The 15,039-nt window shown below is 40.3% G+C and overlaps 1 protein-coding gene across 3 annotated transcripts in view; it reads right to left on the minus strand.

Annotated features, from left to right (window-relative positions):
- Positions 1-15,039, minus strand: part of PRKN (parkin RBR E3 ubiquitin protein ligase) — a 1,230,807-nt gene that overhangs the window by 443,687 nt on the left and 772,081 nt on the right. For all 3 annotated transcript variants that reach the window (XM_027972640.2, XM_060419883.1, XM_027972639.2), the window contains one exon: positions 2,609-2,745. In XM_027972640.2, coding sequence (XP_027828441.2) covers positions 2,609-2,745 — 137 coding nt within the window. The remainder of the gene's footprint in view (positions 1-2,608; positions 2,746-15,039) is intronic.

The following is a 15,039-nucleotide window of genomic DNA, read 5'->3' on the forward strand; positions in this document are numbered from 1 at the left end:
GAAAATACATGTGCACACAAGCCTATTGTTTGTACCTATATTTATAACTAAAAAAATGAAAACTGTTTACCAAATATGGGAACAGTAAAGTATAACCACACAAGGGAATTCAATAATGTTACTTTTTCTGTGAAGAAAATATACACATATTACTAGGGCGAGATCTACAGAATATATAATGTACAGGTAAAAAAAAGGAAAAGGAAATATGCATAGTATTCTACTTTTTACTTAAGAAGATGATGCAAACTCCTCAATCTACATCATCTATAATCTGCTTATGTGTTTTAAAGTAGGAGCTTTTTCAAATAAAGGTCTACACATACATTGTAGAGAAAAGGAATATCGAAGGGAACGGTAATAAAAGTTATATTGTTTTGAATATAATTATTTCATAGCTTTGACTTTGCAATCATGTTAATATTTTGTATAAATATAAAAATATAAACTATAAAAACAAAATACATTTTAAAAAGAGTTAAAAATAGGTGTGAAATTGGTGACATAATTATACAGTAACTGTACATGACTCTATACCTCTATAACAATATACCCTAATGACAAAACAAACTGCATTAACACTGTTTTCAGTAATCACACTTTGGTGATGGTGTTGGTATTCTGAAACAGATACTATTGTATACGTATTATGAAATGAGACAAATGAGTAACTATGTTAATATCACTCCGTAATAAGATTTTTTTGCTAAGGGAGGAAGCAATGACAGTTTTAAGATCAGTGACTTCAAGTAAGAATTCCATAACCCTGGATATAAAGTGCATATGTCCGTATAAATACAGTTTTTACTTTTTAAAAAATGCATGTCTCCCAGCTCTTTCAGCTAGAAAGAGTGACCAACCTGCTAACAGTAGCACACCAAGCCCTAGGACTGTGATTTCTAAATGCCATTTCCTATTTTGAAGGAACCAGATTCCCCGCCACACTCCATATACAGAAATTAACTTAAAAGGAATCAATGACCTAAATATAAGAGCTAAGCTATTAGAAAAAGCATAGGGATAAATCTTCATGAAATGGGATTTAGCACTATATTCTAAAATTTGACATCCAAGGCACAAGCAACAAAAGAAAATATAAATTGGACTTTATCAAAGTTTAAAACTTTTGTGTATCAAAGGACATGGTAAAGAAAGTAGAAAGACACAGAATGGGAGGAATGCTTGCAAATCCTGTAACAGTGAGGCTCTAGTATCCAGAATAAATAAAGAGCTCTTACAACTTAACAACTAAAAGACAAACAACCCAATTAAAAACAGGCCAAGGACTTGAACAGACGTTTCTCCAAAGAAGATATACAAATGGCAAATGAGCATATGAGAAGACATTCAACATCACTGGTCATTAAGGAAACACAAATCAAAACCATGAGATACCACTTTATACTTAACAAGATGGCTACTTAAAAAATAGAAAATATTAATAGCAAGTGTTGGTGAGGATGTAGAGAGATAAGAACCCTTGTTTGTCGTAGCGGAAATGTAAACTGATGAAGCAACGATGGAAGCTAGTTTGTTGGTTCCTTACGAGGCAGAATTACCATATGATCTCAAAACTGCACTCCAAGAGAAGGGAAAACACACATCCAGACAAAGACAAGTATTCAAATGTCTATAACAGCATCACTGATAACAGCCGGAAGATGGAGACGATGCACACCAGTGGATGAATGGGTCAATACGTCACGGTATATCCATATAGTGAAATACTATTCAGCCACAAAAATAACAAAGGACGGATCCCTATCACAACTTGGATGAATGTCAAGAACATGCCAAGTGAAAAAAAGGCAGACACGAAAGGTCACAGATTTTGTGATTCCTTTTATATGAATATTTAGAATTGGCAGGTCCATAAGGCAAAAAAAAAAACCCAACAAAACAGATTAGTGCTTGCCAAATGATGGGGGAAATAGTGAATGGGAGGTGACTACTTAATGGATATAGAATATTATTATGCAGTGATGAAAAAGTTTTGAAACTAGAAAGAGGTGGTAGTCACTGCGTAACAATATTAAAGCAAAAAAGGCCACTGAATTGTACACTTTAAAATGGTTAATTGTATTTTATGTGAATTTCACCTCATAAGAAAATACATCTAATGATATAGCGCAAGTAAAGGATGTTTTGCAATGTTGGAAGATACAAAACATTTAAACAGATATTTCAGGTTTGTATCATTCTTTCTTTTTAAATACATGTTCTTTCATATAATATTTATGTAGGTGTTCAAAATTTTTAGCAATAGAGGTGTATGATAAAAAATTGCTCTAAATCAAGGTTAATAAATCTCTTTTCAGGGTGAATTGATAGACATACTTTGTATACACTGGCTGAATAATATTTTAAAATTTATTTTCAATGCCTTTATGCAGATTGTACATTTTCTAGTTCAACACAGGTCCTTCAAACCCTAGGGTTTTATATTGTGATTTAAACATTAGTTTTCTTGCCCAACCATGATCAAATAGATTCTGGATTTTCAATTCCTCATTAGGGAATTGGGTATATTTAAGATAGTTTCATATCAACAATTCTCCTTTTTCTGTTCTTAATCAATTAGAAATGGAGGAAACAATGCTAGACTTACCCACGCAAGGCAGAGAGTAGCCAAGCTGCGGGTCGTGGACAAACTGCCGATCGTTGAGTCTGGTCACGCAGTACAGGTGGAAGCAATCTAAGCAGATCACGTGGCGGTGGGCGCACTGGAAAACCAGGACGGGGCTCCTGCGGAGGCAAAGACATTTCCTCTAGTCCCCTAAGGCTGCAGATGCAACGTGCAGCCTAGGACACTTTCCAGAGTCTTGTAGGGTTGCTTAGGGCATGCTCCATGTGGAGAACTGTGCTGCTAAGCCCTGGGCTCGCACATATCAACACTACCTCTGCAAAGTTGGAAACAGCTTGCGAACTGTGAAGAAGGTTGATTTTCTTAACTTTTATTTTTCATACAACCATATTGACTAATCAGCTATTTAAATCCAAGTTCAGATACAAGCTCTTTCTAGACCCCTTTGACTTATATTCCCCAATTAACCTACTCATCATGCATATACTTACATATATTTCCAGTGATTCACTATTTCATCATGATATTGTTATGTTTCTCTTCTCTTGTGAGACTATGATCTCTGTGACAGTAGACACTGAGTCTACTTGATATTAATATTCTCATAGCACCAGGCCTCGTAAGATTTTAAATAAATGATCCTTGAATTTAGTTACAATATTAAACAGTATATAAACCTGAACTTCCCCCAAGTCAAAAGAAAAATTATCAAAACATGTTAAAGAGCCATTCATATCTCACTGGCAAATAGAAAAGCAGAATTTAGAAATAAAAGATTATCTAACAGAGATTCATCTATGACAAGATTTTGTCTATTATGCTCCCCCATCTACTCAAATACTCAATTTCTTAAAGTTAGGAGAGTACTAATAAATCAATATATATAAGTCCTAAAAAGTTTGGTCTTCCTTAAAAGACCACAGAAAAAATCTGCCAGGTAACCACTATTTTTTTTTTTTTTTTACTAGTAAATGAACTCCATGAATTTATGACAAAAAGGAGACAAAAATAATATATTAATTTGAGATCAGCCCCAAGGCAATTTTAATAGTCAGAAAGTCATTGGATTTTATCTTGATTAGCCTATTTTCTATAGGATGATAACAAACTACAAAGTATTTTTCATTTCATACCCAGTTCTTAACAGAGAAAAGCTCTTCCCCTAAAAATAAAAGAAGATAACTTCATAATAGTTAACAAGATTTTAAACATTTTGTTTTCCTACTTATTTCAAAACAATATATAATACACACAAAAAATGGAAAGGAAACCTTGGTATTTTAGTGTCTCGAGCCAATAAGATGATGGTCAATCCATCTGAGCAAGAGCGTCCCTGAGGTTTTTACGTGCTTCCATTTCCCCCCGCTCTGCGCCCGCTGACAGCCCCTCAGGGCCATTTCCATTGCAGGGGCCTTTTTCAATTGGGTATTGACTGTGTTCTGAATTTTCAGCCTCCTCTCTTCTAACAGCCTCCCCACTGAAGACAAGGCAATACAATGCTTGCCTGTTTCTAAGAGCAGAGTCAGGCTTGCACAGACGCCTTACTCCCTCCAGATGACCCTATGGACCTGCTATATTTACCTCGTTCTTTCAGAACTACGTTCTGTAAAAAAGGTTATTCATTCTGATTTTAGCAACGTGGTTGACTCAGCCTTTATAGACCCCTGGTCTGCTATCAATACAGAGAAACACTGGATAAACTATGAGAGCATTTATAACAATGTGCCTATATATAGCACGGTTAAAAAGAAAGCCTGGCAATTACCAGGTAGAAAAATAGAAAGAAAACTTATATAAAAGCCAAAGCAGTCAGTATGGAGTGTGGCCTCTGCCAGGGTCCCAGAGAGATGTTAAGATGCATGGCATGTAGCCACTCGTCTAGCAAATATATTCTTTCCATCCCTATTAATAGAAGGAAGAATAGAAAGAGTTCCCTTTCATGTCTAGACAACAGTACACATTTATAGTTTTGCCTTCAGTTAAAATATGTTTCAGTTAAAATAAGTCCAAAAGAACTTACACCACTTAGTCAACTCATAGAACATCAATTGCTCTGCTTTAGAGATCTCTTCAAGAAAATCAGAGATACCAAGGGAGCATTTCATGCAAAGATGAGCACAATAAAGGACAGAAATGGTAAGGACCTAAGAGAAGCAGGAGAGAGAAGAGGAGGTCGCAAGAATACACAGAAGAAGGGTACACAAAAGGTCTTAATGACCCAGATAAGCATGATGGTGTGGTCACTCACTTACAGCCAGACATCCTGGAGTGTGAAATCAAGTGGGTCTTAGGAAGCATCACTACAAACAAAGCTAGTGGAGGTGATGGAATTCCAGTTGAGCTATTTCAAATCCTAAAAGATGATTCTGTGAAAGTGTTGTACTCAATTTGCCAGCAAATTTGGGAAACTCAGCAGTGGCCACAGGACTGGAAAAGGTCAGTTTTCATTCCAATCCCAAAGAAAGGCAATGCAAAAGAATGCTCAGACTACCACACAATTGCACTCATTTCACATGCTAGCAAGGTTATGCTCAAAACCCTTCAAGCTAGCCTTAACAGGACATCATGGACTTCCCTAGTGGCTCAGACAGTAAAGCGTCTGCCTACAATGTGGGAGACCCAGGTTCAATCCCTGGGTAGGGAAGATCTCCTGGAGAAGGAAATGGCAACCCACTCTAGTATTCTTGCCTGGAAAATCTCATGGACAGAAGAACCTGGTAGGCCACAGTCCATGGGGTAGCAAAGAGTTGGATATTCAATTCACGTCACTTAACAGTTCGTGAACTAAGAACTACCAGATGTACAAGCTGGATTTAGAAAAGGCAGAGGAACCAGAGATCAAATTGCCAACATCCATTGTATTATACACGAGAATTACAGAAAAACATCTACTTCTGCTTCATTGACTACACTAAAGCCTTTGATTGTGTGGATCACAACAAACTATCAGTTCAGTTCAGGCGCTCAGTCGTGTCCGACTCTTTGCGACCACATGAATCCCAGCACGCCAGGCCTCCCTGTTCATCACCATCTCCCGGAGTTCACTCAGACTCACGTCCATCGAGTCCATGATGCCATCCAGCCATCTCATCCTCGGTCATCCCCTTCTCCTCCTGCCCCCAATCCCTCCCAGCATCAGTCTTTGCCAATGAGTCAACTCTTGGCATAAGGTGGCCAAAGTACTGGAGCTTCAGCTTTAGCATCATTCCTTCCAAAGAAATCCCAGGGCTGATCTCCTTCAGAATGGACTGGTTGGATCTCCTTGCAGTCCAAGGGACTCTCAAGAGTCTTCTCCAACAACACACTTCAAAAGCATCAATTCTTTGGCGCTCAGCCTTCTTCACAGTCCAACTTTCACATCCATACATGACCACAGGAAAAACCATAGCCTTGACTAGACAGACCTTAGTCAGCAAAGTAATATCTCTGCTTTTGAATATATTATCTAGGTTGGTCATAACTTTTCTTCCAAGGAGTAAGCGTCTTTTAATTTCATGGCTGCAGTCACCATCTGCAGTGATTCTGGAGCCCAAAAAAATAAAGTCTGATACCATTTCCACTGTTTCCCCATCTATTTCCCATGAAGTGATGGGACCGGATGCCATGATCTTCGTTTTCTGAATGTTGAGCTTTAGGCCAACTTTTTCACTCTCCTCTTTTACTTTCATCAAGAGGCTTTTGAGTTCCTCTTCACTATCTGCCATAAGGGTGGTGTCATCTGCATATCTGAGGTTATTGATATTTCTCCCAGCAATCTTGATTCCAGCTTGTGCTTCTTCCAGTCCAGCGTTTCTCATGATATATTCTGCATAGAAGTTAAAAAAGCAGGGTGACAATATACAGCCTGGACGTACTCCTCTTCCTATTTGGAACCAGTCTGTTATTCCATGTCCAGTTCTAACTGTTGCTTCCTGACCTGCGTACAGATTTCTCAAGAGGCAGGTCAGGTGGTCTGGTATTCCCTTCTCTTTCAGAATTTTCCACAGTTTATTGTGATCCACAATGTCAAAGGCTTTGGCATAGTCAAGAAAGCAGAAATAGATGTTTTTCTGGAACTCTGTTGCTTTTTCCATGATCCAGTGGATATTGGCAATTTGATCTCTGGTTCCTCTGCCTTTTCTAAAATCAGCTTGAACATCAGGGAGTTCACAGTTCACTTATTGCTGAAGCCTGGCTTGGAGAATTTTGAGCAATATTTTACTAGCGTGTGAGATGAGTGCAATTGTGCAGTTTTCATTCCAATTCCAAAGAAAGGCAATGCAAAAGAATGCTCAAACAACAAACTATGGAAAATTCTTAAAGTAATGGAAATACCAGACCACCTTACCTGCCTCCTGTGAAACCTGTATGCAGGTGAAGAAGCAACAGTTAGAACTGGACATGGAAAAATGGACTGGTTCCAAATTGGGAGCTGTATATTGTCACCCTGCTTATTTACCTTTTTTATGCAGAGTGTGTGCTAAGTGACTTCAGTTGTGTCTGACTCTTTGTGACCCCATGGACTATAGCCCACCAAGCTCCTCTGTCCATGGGTTTCTCCAGGCAAGAATACTGGACTGGGTTGCCATGCCCTCGTCCAGGGGATCGTCCCAACCCAGCAATCGAAGCTGCATCTCTTACGTCTCCTGCATTGACAGGTGAGGTCTTTACCACCAGCACTACCTGGGCAGCCCCTATGAAGAGCACGTCATGCATAGTGCTGGGCTGGATGAGCACAAGCTGGAATCAAGATTGCTAGGAGAAATATCAACAACCTCAGATATGCAGATGATACCGTGTTAACGGCAGAAAGTGAAGAGGAACTAAAGAGCCCCTTGATGAAGGTGAAAGAGGAGAGTGAAAAAAGTTAGCACTCTTTAGCAGCTGAGAAAAGTCTTTGGAGGTCATTTTAATAAATCTGACATGAGTTACTAAGGAATTGGAGCACGTTGCGCTGGTGGATCTAGGCGTGGAAATGAGAAGATGGATATGAGTGACATTTCTGAGGAGAACCTGCCAGGACCTATATTCTCATGGGTCTTTTATTCCTTCTGACATTCCTCTGTGCCCTTTGCTCCGATTGCACATAAATGTTAATTGACCAATCCAGAAAATGATTTCACCCCAGTGAGCCAGGTGACAGAGCAGTTAATCAAAACCTAAATAAAGTTCCCAATCATATATAAAAAAATCATACACAAATGCTGCACTTGACATTACTTCAGAGTTATTTGCAAGCAACGATTTCCCTGCTTTTATTAAAGGAGTGATCCAAAGACCCTTTATTCAAAAAGGAGAACTATCATATGACATCTGAGTGTGTGTGTGTGTGTGTGTGAGTCACTCAGTCGTGTCTGAGCCTTAGTGACGCATGGACTGTAGCCCACCGGGCTCCTCTGTCCGTGGGATTCTCTAGGCAAGAATCCTGGAGGGGGTTGCCATTTCCTCCTCCAGACATCTCTTATATGTGGAATCTAAAAGAAATGATACGAATGAACTGCAAAACAGAAAGTGACTCACAGACTTAACCTATGGTTGCCAGGGGAGGGGCCAGTCAAGGACGTTGGGAAGGTCATGTAAACATTGCTTTATTTAAAACGGATAACCAGCAAAGACACCTTGTACAGCACATGGACCTCTGCTCAGTGTCTTGTGCCAGGCTGGATCGAGAGGGGAGAGCGGACGCATGTATGTGTATGGCTGAGTCCCTTATCTGTGTACCTGTCACCACTACAACATTGCTAATGGGCTATACCCCAATACAAAATGTTTTTGGTGTGTTTTTTTTTTTAATAAAAGTATTAAGCATAATTGAGAGTCCTAGTAAAACTTACAGTGAGGCATTCACATACAGGACAGAAAGTAAAAGACTGTTCCACAGTAATCCAAACATGGAAACTAGCATAAAATTAGTTCTCTAGTACCTACAGAATGGTACCCATTTTTTTTTTCATATTTTTCTGATAAAATGCACAGTTTTCTACCTCATCCGTTTTCTCTCTCTTCACACACACTTTATGTTCCCTCTCTCTGCCAAATCTTCTCCATCTCTGTCTGGTTTTTTGTCACAGATACATTTTCATGAATACCCACTAAGAGAGAGGCTGTGGTTACAGCTTCTCAACTGAACGTGACATATACTGAACTCAACGTGCCAAAACTTTCAAGATATGTAAAGCTAAGACAGCAAGTCTAGGCTCTAAGGAAAACGAAAATGTCACAGCAGGTAGGGAAGGGACACACATAAGCATGACACAGGGCAGAATATTTGAAGTTACGCTAAAGATTAGGGAACGGTAAGCAGCCTCTAAGATGCTCCCCCAAATCCCCACCGCCTGGTCTGCATGCTTTCGTGTACTTTTCCCCCACATTATATGAAGTGACCTGCTGGAACTGCAGGGAAAATGCAGAAATCCCAACGTGGGACTTCCAGGACTAGACCGGAAAAGACACTACACTGCCTTTGCTCTCTCCCGGGTCACTGGCTCTGAGCAAAGGGAACAGCCATGTTGTGAGGAACCTCGAGCAGCCTGTGGAGGCGTCCACAGGGCGGGGAACTGAGGCCTTTTGTCAACAGCCAGCACTGACTCGGCAGCCACCTAGGCCAAACATCTCTGAAGTAGATCCGCCAGCCCAAGACTATAGATCTGGCTGAGTCTTGACTATTACTTCATCAGACATGAGTCATGAGCAAGAATCATCCAGCTAAGCTGCTCCCAAGTTCATGGCCCACGGAAACTGTCAGTTGTAACACGGACAGTTGTCTTACAATGCCAAGCTTTGGGATATGTTTTTTTAATGCAACGATATACGGCCAACACAGGCTCAGAGGAGGAAGAGATCATGTCCACACAATAGGTAGGAAAAGAACTCATGAATGTAGTGGCGTTTAAAGGAGGATCCAGATTCCAGCACATGGACCTAGAGAAAACATTCCAGGTCTAGAGAAGAGAGGGAAAGCACAGAGCGTGGAAGGTGACCACTGAGTTACGTAGTACAGCTGGTTTCTTCCTTCACCCCAGCAAAAAGCAAAATTAAGAGAAATATTATATTTAGCAATAGTAGAACTTGTAATACAACAAAAAACCATGACTATTAGAATAAAAATGTTAAGTATAAAATCATTGAGGAGTTTAAAAAGTGCAATTTCCTCACTGGAAGGAGAAAATTAGCTCTCAAATTTAGCTAACATGTGACCCTTGACAATGCACAGGCTGTCTTTACAGCGCTTAGTCTGTGCTGCAGTAACACAGCTGTTATGCTCCAGTTAGCAGTCTTACCAAGCTCTCTTCAGACTACTTGTACACGAACAACGATGACTCCTGGGAATTTAATAAAGCATTTGATCAGATAAAAATAATTAGAGGGAGAGAGCTACACCATTAAATAACTCAAGTTTATCTTCTTAACAACTGTCACTGTAAATCCCTTTTAGTTAAGAGATTGCTCATAAACAATAAATAAATGACCGAAATCTCTGAAACCAAATGCACTTTCATCTATATTTAGCCACATTACCTACTAATTGCCCAAGTGCACGACCGACAAAGAACTACCCAAGCCCGCGCCTCCCTGCAGACACGCTGGAGATGACATTTTAGCCCACATATTTCGCGCAAGTTCATTACTCGAGTTAGCCAAGTGAGCATCCCCGTCGCTGGAGAGGCCCCTGATCCGAGGTACTAATTGATAGATCCAACTTTTAGAAATTAAAATGAGCTTCAACAGTTGAATGACCTTCAAGATTCCTCCCAGCAGCCAAGTCAAAATCCTGAAGTAAGTTCACTCGCCCATTAGTCAGCCTGGAATCAGAATCCTATTAAGGCCCTGGCAGATCCGAAACAAGCTCATTAACTGCTTCTTCCAATTCCTTCTTGCCTCCTCTGCTCATGTCCTGCTGGCTTTATCTGGTTCACTTTGCTGCACACGCAGACACAGAAACACACACACCAGCTGACCCTGGCTCTGTAAGCTTACTTGCAGAGACCCTGTATTTCAGTGTAAAGACCATACCTAAGATGAAGACTCCTTATGTTTATATTTTTGAATCACTTTTATTCATCCATCCTGCCAGTAACTTTAGAAAAATCACTCCATGCCATGTCCTGCCAATGTGAAGAAGGCACGGTCCCTTTCTTCAGGGTCCAATGAGGCTGAGGACAACAAAGTAATTGTTTCAGTGTAGCTAAGTGCTACCATGGGGATGACTTTAGAGACCACCTAACTTGTCTCTGGGTTTCCCTGGTGGCCCAGTGGTAAAGAATGCAGGAAACACAAGTTTGATCCCTGGGTTGGGAATATCCCCTAAAGAAGGAAATGGCAACCCTCTCCTGTATTCTTGCCTGGGAAATTCCATGGACGGAGGAACCTGGCAGGCTATATACAGTCCATGGGGTTGCAAAAGAGTCACACATGACTGTGGAAGGGCTTGCAAGATGGCTCAAGCCTCAGAGCGTTCAGCCCCTGTAGAGCGATGACAATGCACAAACTAAATGGCTTCCCTTGTTGATAAAAACTTTAAATAAAATATTATACAAAATATATTACAGCAAGCTTATTCTAAAATAGTTTTCACCATGGCAGTTCTTGGTCAAATTATGAATTAATACCCAAGGCCAAGGTATTAGGACCCCAGGTCTTCCTCTGGCTTCCAGAGCCCTCTTTAGCTTAGATTTCACCCAGCAGTATGTATCTCCCGCATTGTCATTCATAAATCTTTCTGTTTCTCTCAGGTCAGTCTCTTTGCAGCTTCTGGACCACCCTCTTCTTCAATGCTCTTATCTCTATGTGTATGATTCTTCAATTTATCTTCACTTCCAAAAATCTGTCAGGGTTCAGCTCCAATCCAACCTCTCTCAGGAAACTTCTATCATCAGCAAGACTCTGGTTAACATGGATTCACTTCCTAGTTTCCTGTAAGCCTTCTGTTTATGAAGTTCCATCCTGCACTAAACTCAGTATTTTACAGCCTGTCATTCGTAGTATCCTCTATCACCTTTATGAGCCAATGTCAGGATCCCCAACTCAAATTCAACACACAGTTTTGAAGCTACTGTGTGCTGGTTCTTTTGTGCAAGGAGGGGAGGGGAACATAGAGTTCTCATCCTCAAGGATGTCTGTTTGCTGGTGAGATAATAAGTCTGGGGCACTTTTTGGAGGACAAATGAGAGACAACTTACTCCAGCGTCGGTTAGGCAGAGAAACTGTCCTTAAAAAAGGAAAGCATAAACTAAGACCTAAAAGGCAAGGATGAGTTAGTCAAACCAAGAAACTACAGGGAAGTGAGGACACCGGTGAAAAAATACTTAAAACGGGATAAAATTAGTTCGGGTTAGGAAACTACGTCTTGTAATTTCATATCAACACCTTGGCCTCCATCAAAGTTCTGAATTCCTTCAAAAATTAAAACTGAAACTAAAAAGCAAAGCTACTGCTTCTACAAGTCACGTAATATAAGCCCCTGTCTTAGGTTTATATGACACGGTGAGTGTAGTGGAGTTAGGTTGTTTTGAACCATTAATAACAAGCAAGCTATGTAAAATAGAATATAAAGCATGGTTATCAGAATTCATGGACTGCTAATTTTCTCCAGATGGTGTCAATCTTTGAGAACATTCTTTGATTTTAGTATAGCTTATATATTGTATTTCCAAAAATAATTACTATTGACAGGTTGAACCCAAATATAAACCATTAACTTTCAGAAGTTTTAGATTGTAAATATTTTGATAAAATTACATATAATTTAAAAATAAACACCTTTTCCTTCTTAAAAAGTAAGTTAAAAATTTAAAAGCAAAGAGGTCACCCCTCTTTTATAACAATTCATTAAAATGATTTATCAGCAACACCCCAACTTTTCTTGCTAAGGTATTTATACCACTAAACAAATGCTGAAAAGTAACTATAAATGGCAGGAAAATCATAATAAAAATAACTGCTGCGTGTAACAAGGAAATAAAAAAAACCAAAATTCCAAACAGTATTGGCCTATGGAAGGAAAATGCATCTCATGAAAAATTATATTTCTTTCTTATCCCCCGACCTAGTACAATTAATTTCAATTCTAAAAATTATATTTGCAAAAGTCTAAGAATGCTCAAAATTGTATTTATGAGTTCAGTGCTTCTGAGTTATAATCTCACAGCATACTGTATTCAGACTGTCTGTATATAGCTAAAGCGAGCTAACACCAGATTTAACGTAAAGTACTTCCTGGGTCACATCGCTTGCATGGAGCTATTGTGTGGCGCCACTCAGAAGATGCCATCTGAGACATACACCGACTCATGCATATCCTGTCTTTGGTTTTCCTTTTGTGAAAAACAGCTAGGAGCAGCTAGAAGCTGCAATAGCATTCTGCTAAATTGAGAAAGATAAGAAGACAGATCTTGTTTAGATAGGAACCGCGCTGTGAAATAAATTGTTCTAGCATATCCCCAAATCTCATGATAGGAAATATTAATGTGTGGAGAATCAGCAAAGTGGCTTCAAGTATTAGGAGGTATTTAACATAAGAAATTATTCCTGACACAGAGTGATTTAAAAAAGATACATTTATTTGCTACAAGCTCACGAAAACCTTGCAGGGAGGACCTCTCAATGGTCCTTCATTCGTCCCCAAGATGAGTGGATGAAAGGATGCAAGTAGAATGCTGTCTTTCATTCCTTTCAGAAACACTAAACCTAGGTCCTCTGAAGGAGAGTAGTTTGAAATGAAGAACCCACCTTTAAATAGATTGCAGACAGCTTAAAACAGTTCTACCATGAAAATATCGCAAAATGAGGAGGTATTATGAAATTTCTGGGGTATCATTAGATGAATTCAGCATGAAAATATTAACAATTTAAGAGCTTATTGCACATGGTAACATTATTATCCTCATTAAGTCTTTTATTTTACATATAGCTGGGGCTTCCCAGGTCGTGCTAGTGGTAAATAACCCACCTGCCAATGCAGGAAACATAAGAGATGTGGGTTCGATCCCTGGGTCGGGAAGATTCCCTGGAGAAGGAAATGGCAACCCAGTCCAGTATTCTTGCCTGGAGAATCCCATGGGCAGAGAAGCCTGGGGGGCTGCAGCCCACAGGGTTGCGAAGAGTTGGACACAATCGGAGTGACGTAGCACGCACACATGCAGACATAGCCAGGAAAGCAGTGTATAACGTGATAAAATGTTTCCCTGAAAGAGTAAAATCCAACTAGATAGGCCATACACATCCCACTGAACTCACATCGAAAACCTAGAAAAGGAACCCTGCAAGGGCTCATCTCAAGAAGTCAGAGGTCAGGGAGGTTGGAGCGAACCTGGGAGGTGGTGGGAACCCACCAGCTGGCCTAGGGACCCAGTTTTGTAAACAGGGATCTGTGAAGCAACAGGTTAGCTCCGACAATCCCTGAAGACCTGAGACTTTAGAACCTTCAGTCTATGTTGTATGGTCACAACATTTCTTCCTTCCCATAACCGTGGGGAATTTAAAGCTTACTTGAAACAGTGTATGACAGAGATTCATAATTCCACCTTTGCACCTCTTGAATGAACACATGAGCACACCTGCTCCTTACAGGAGTAAGAATCTGGGGATTTCTGGAGATTTCACTTCCAGGAAGATACATCTGGAGAAAGGCCCTGAGCCAGAATATTGAAGGAAAATCAGAAAAGGTATTTGGGCATTTAAAACAACAACAACAAAATATCTTATATAACTCTCTCCAACTCTTTGCAACCCTATGGACTGTAGCCTACCAGACTCCTCTGTCCATGGAAATCTCCAGACAAGAATACTGGAGTGGGTTGCCATTCCAATCCCATCTCCAGGGGATCTTCTCAACCTGTATCTCCTGCATTGCACACAGATTCTTTACTGTCTGAGCCACTAGGGAAGCCCTACATAACTCTCAATAAGTAACAATTTAATTGTAAACGACTTTTTCTCTTGTTTTTCTGGTCAGGGCTGAAAGAGGCTGGAGTCAACAGGAAAAAACAGAGGGGCAGGTGCCCTTGGCTGTGCCCCCTGCTCCCACACTGCCGGAGCCACTCTCACAGCCCTTACCCCAGAGAAGTCAGCTATTAACTCTCTACCTTCTCTCCAGACTCTGATCTAGAGAGGTCAGCAAATTCCAGCTGGGAGTGAATTTGGCGTAAATAAAGTTTTATTGGAACACAGGCATTTTTACATTTTGTCTATGGCTGGTTTTGCTCTACAAAGACAGAGGGTAGGTGTGACAGAGACAGCATCATCCTTCAACTGGGCCACTTCTTTGGATTAAGCTGATCCAGCCTCATCCAGGGTGTCCAATGCTTGCAACACCCACTTGATAGAAAGGGAAAGGGACTTTGCTTGGTTAATGGAAACTGATGGCAAGAAAACAGGACGGAACCACATGATGGTGGCTGGTGGCTGACTGGTCAGGGAAGTCCTGGGGAGAGGAGGTTACACGGATCCCTAAATGGCCTGCCACACACAGACCTAAT

The sequence above is a fragment of the Ovis aries genome, chromosome 8, assembly GCF_016772045.2.
Source record: "Ovis aries strain OAR_USU_Benz2616 breed Rambouillet chromosome 8, ARS-UI_Ramb_v3.0, whole genome shotgun sequence".
Lineage (NCBI taxonomy): Eukaryota > Metazoa > Chordata > Mammalia > Artiodactyla > Bovidae > Ovis > Ovis aries.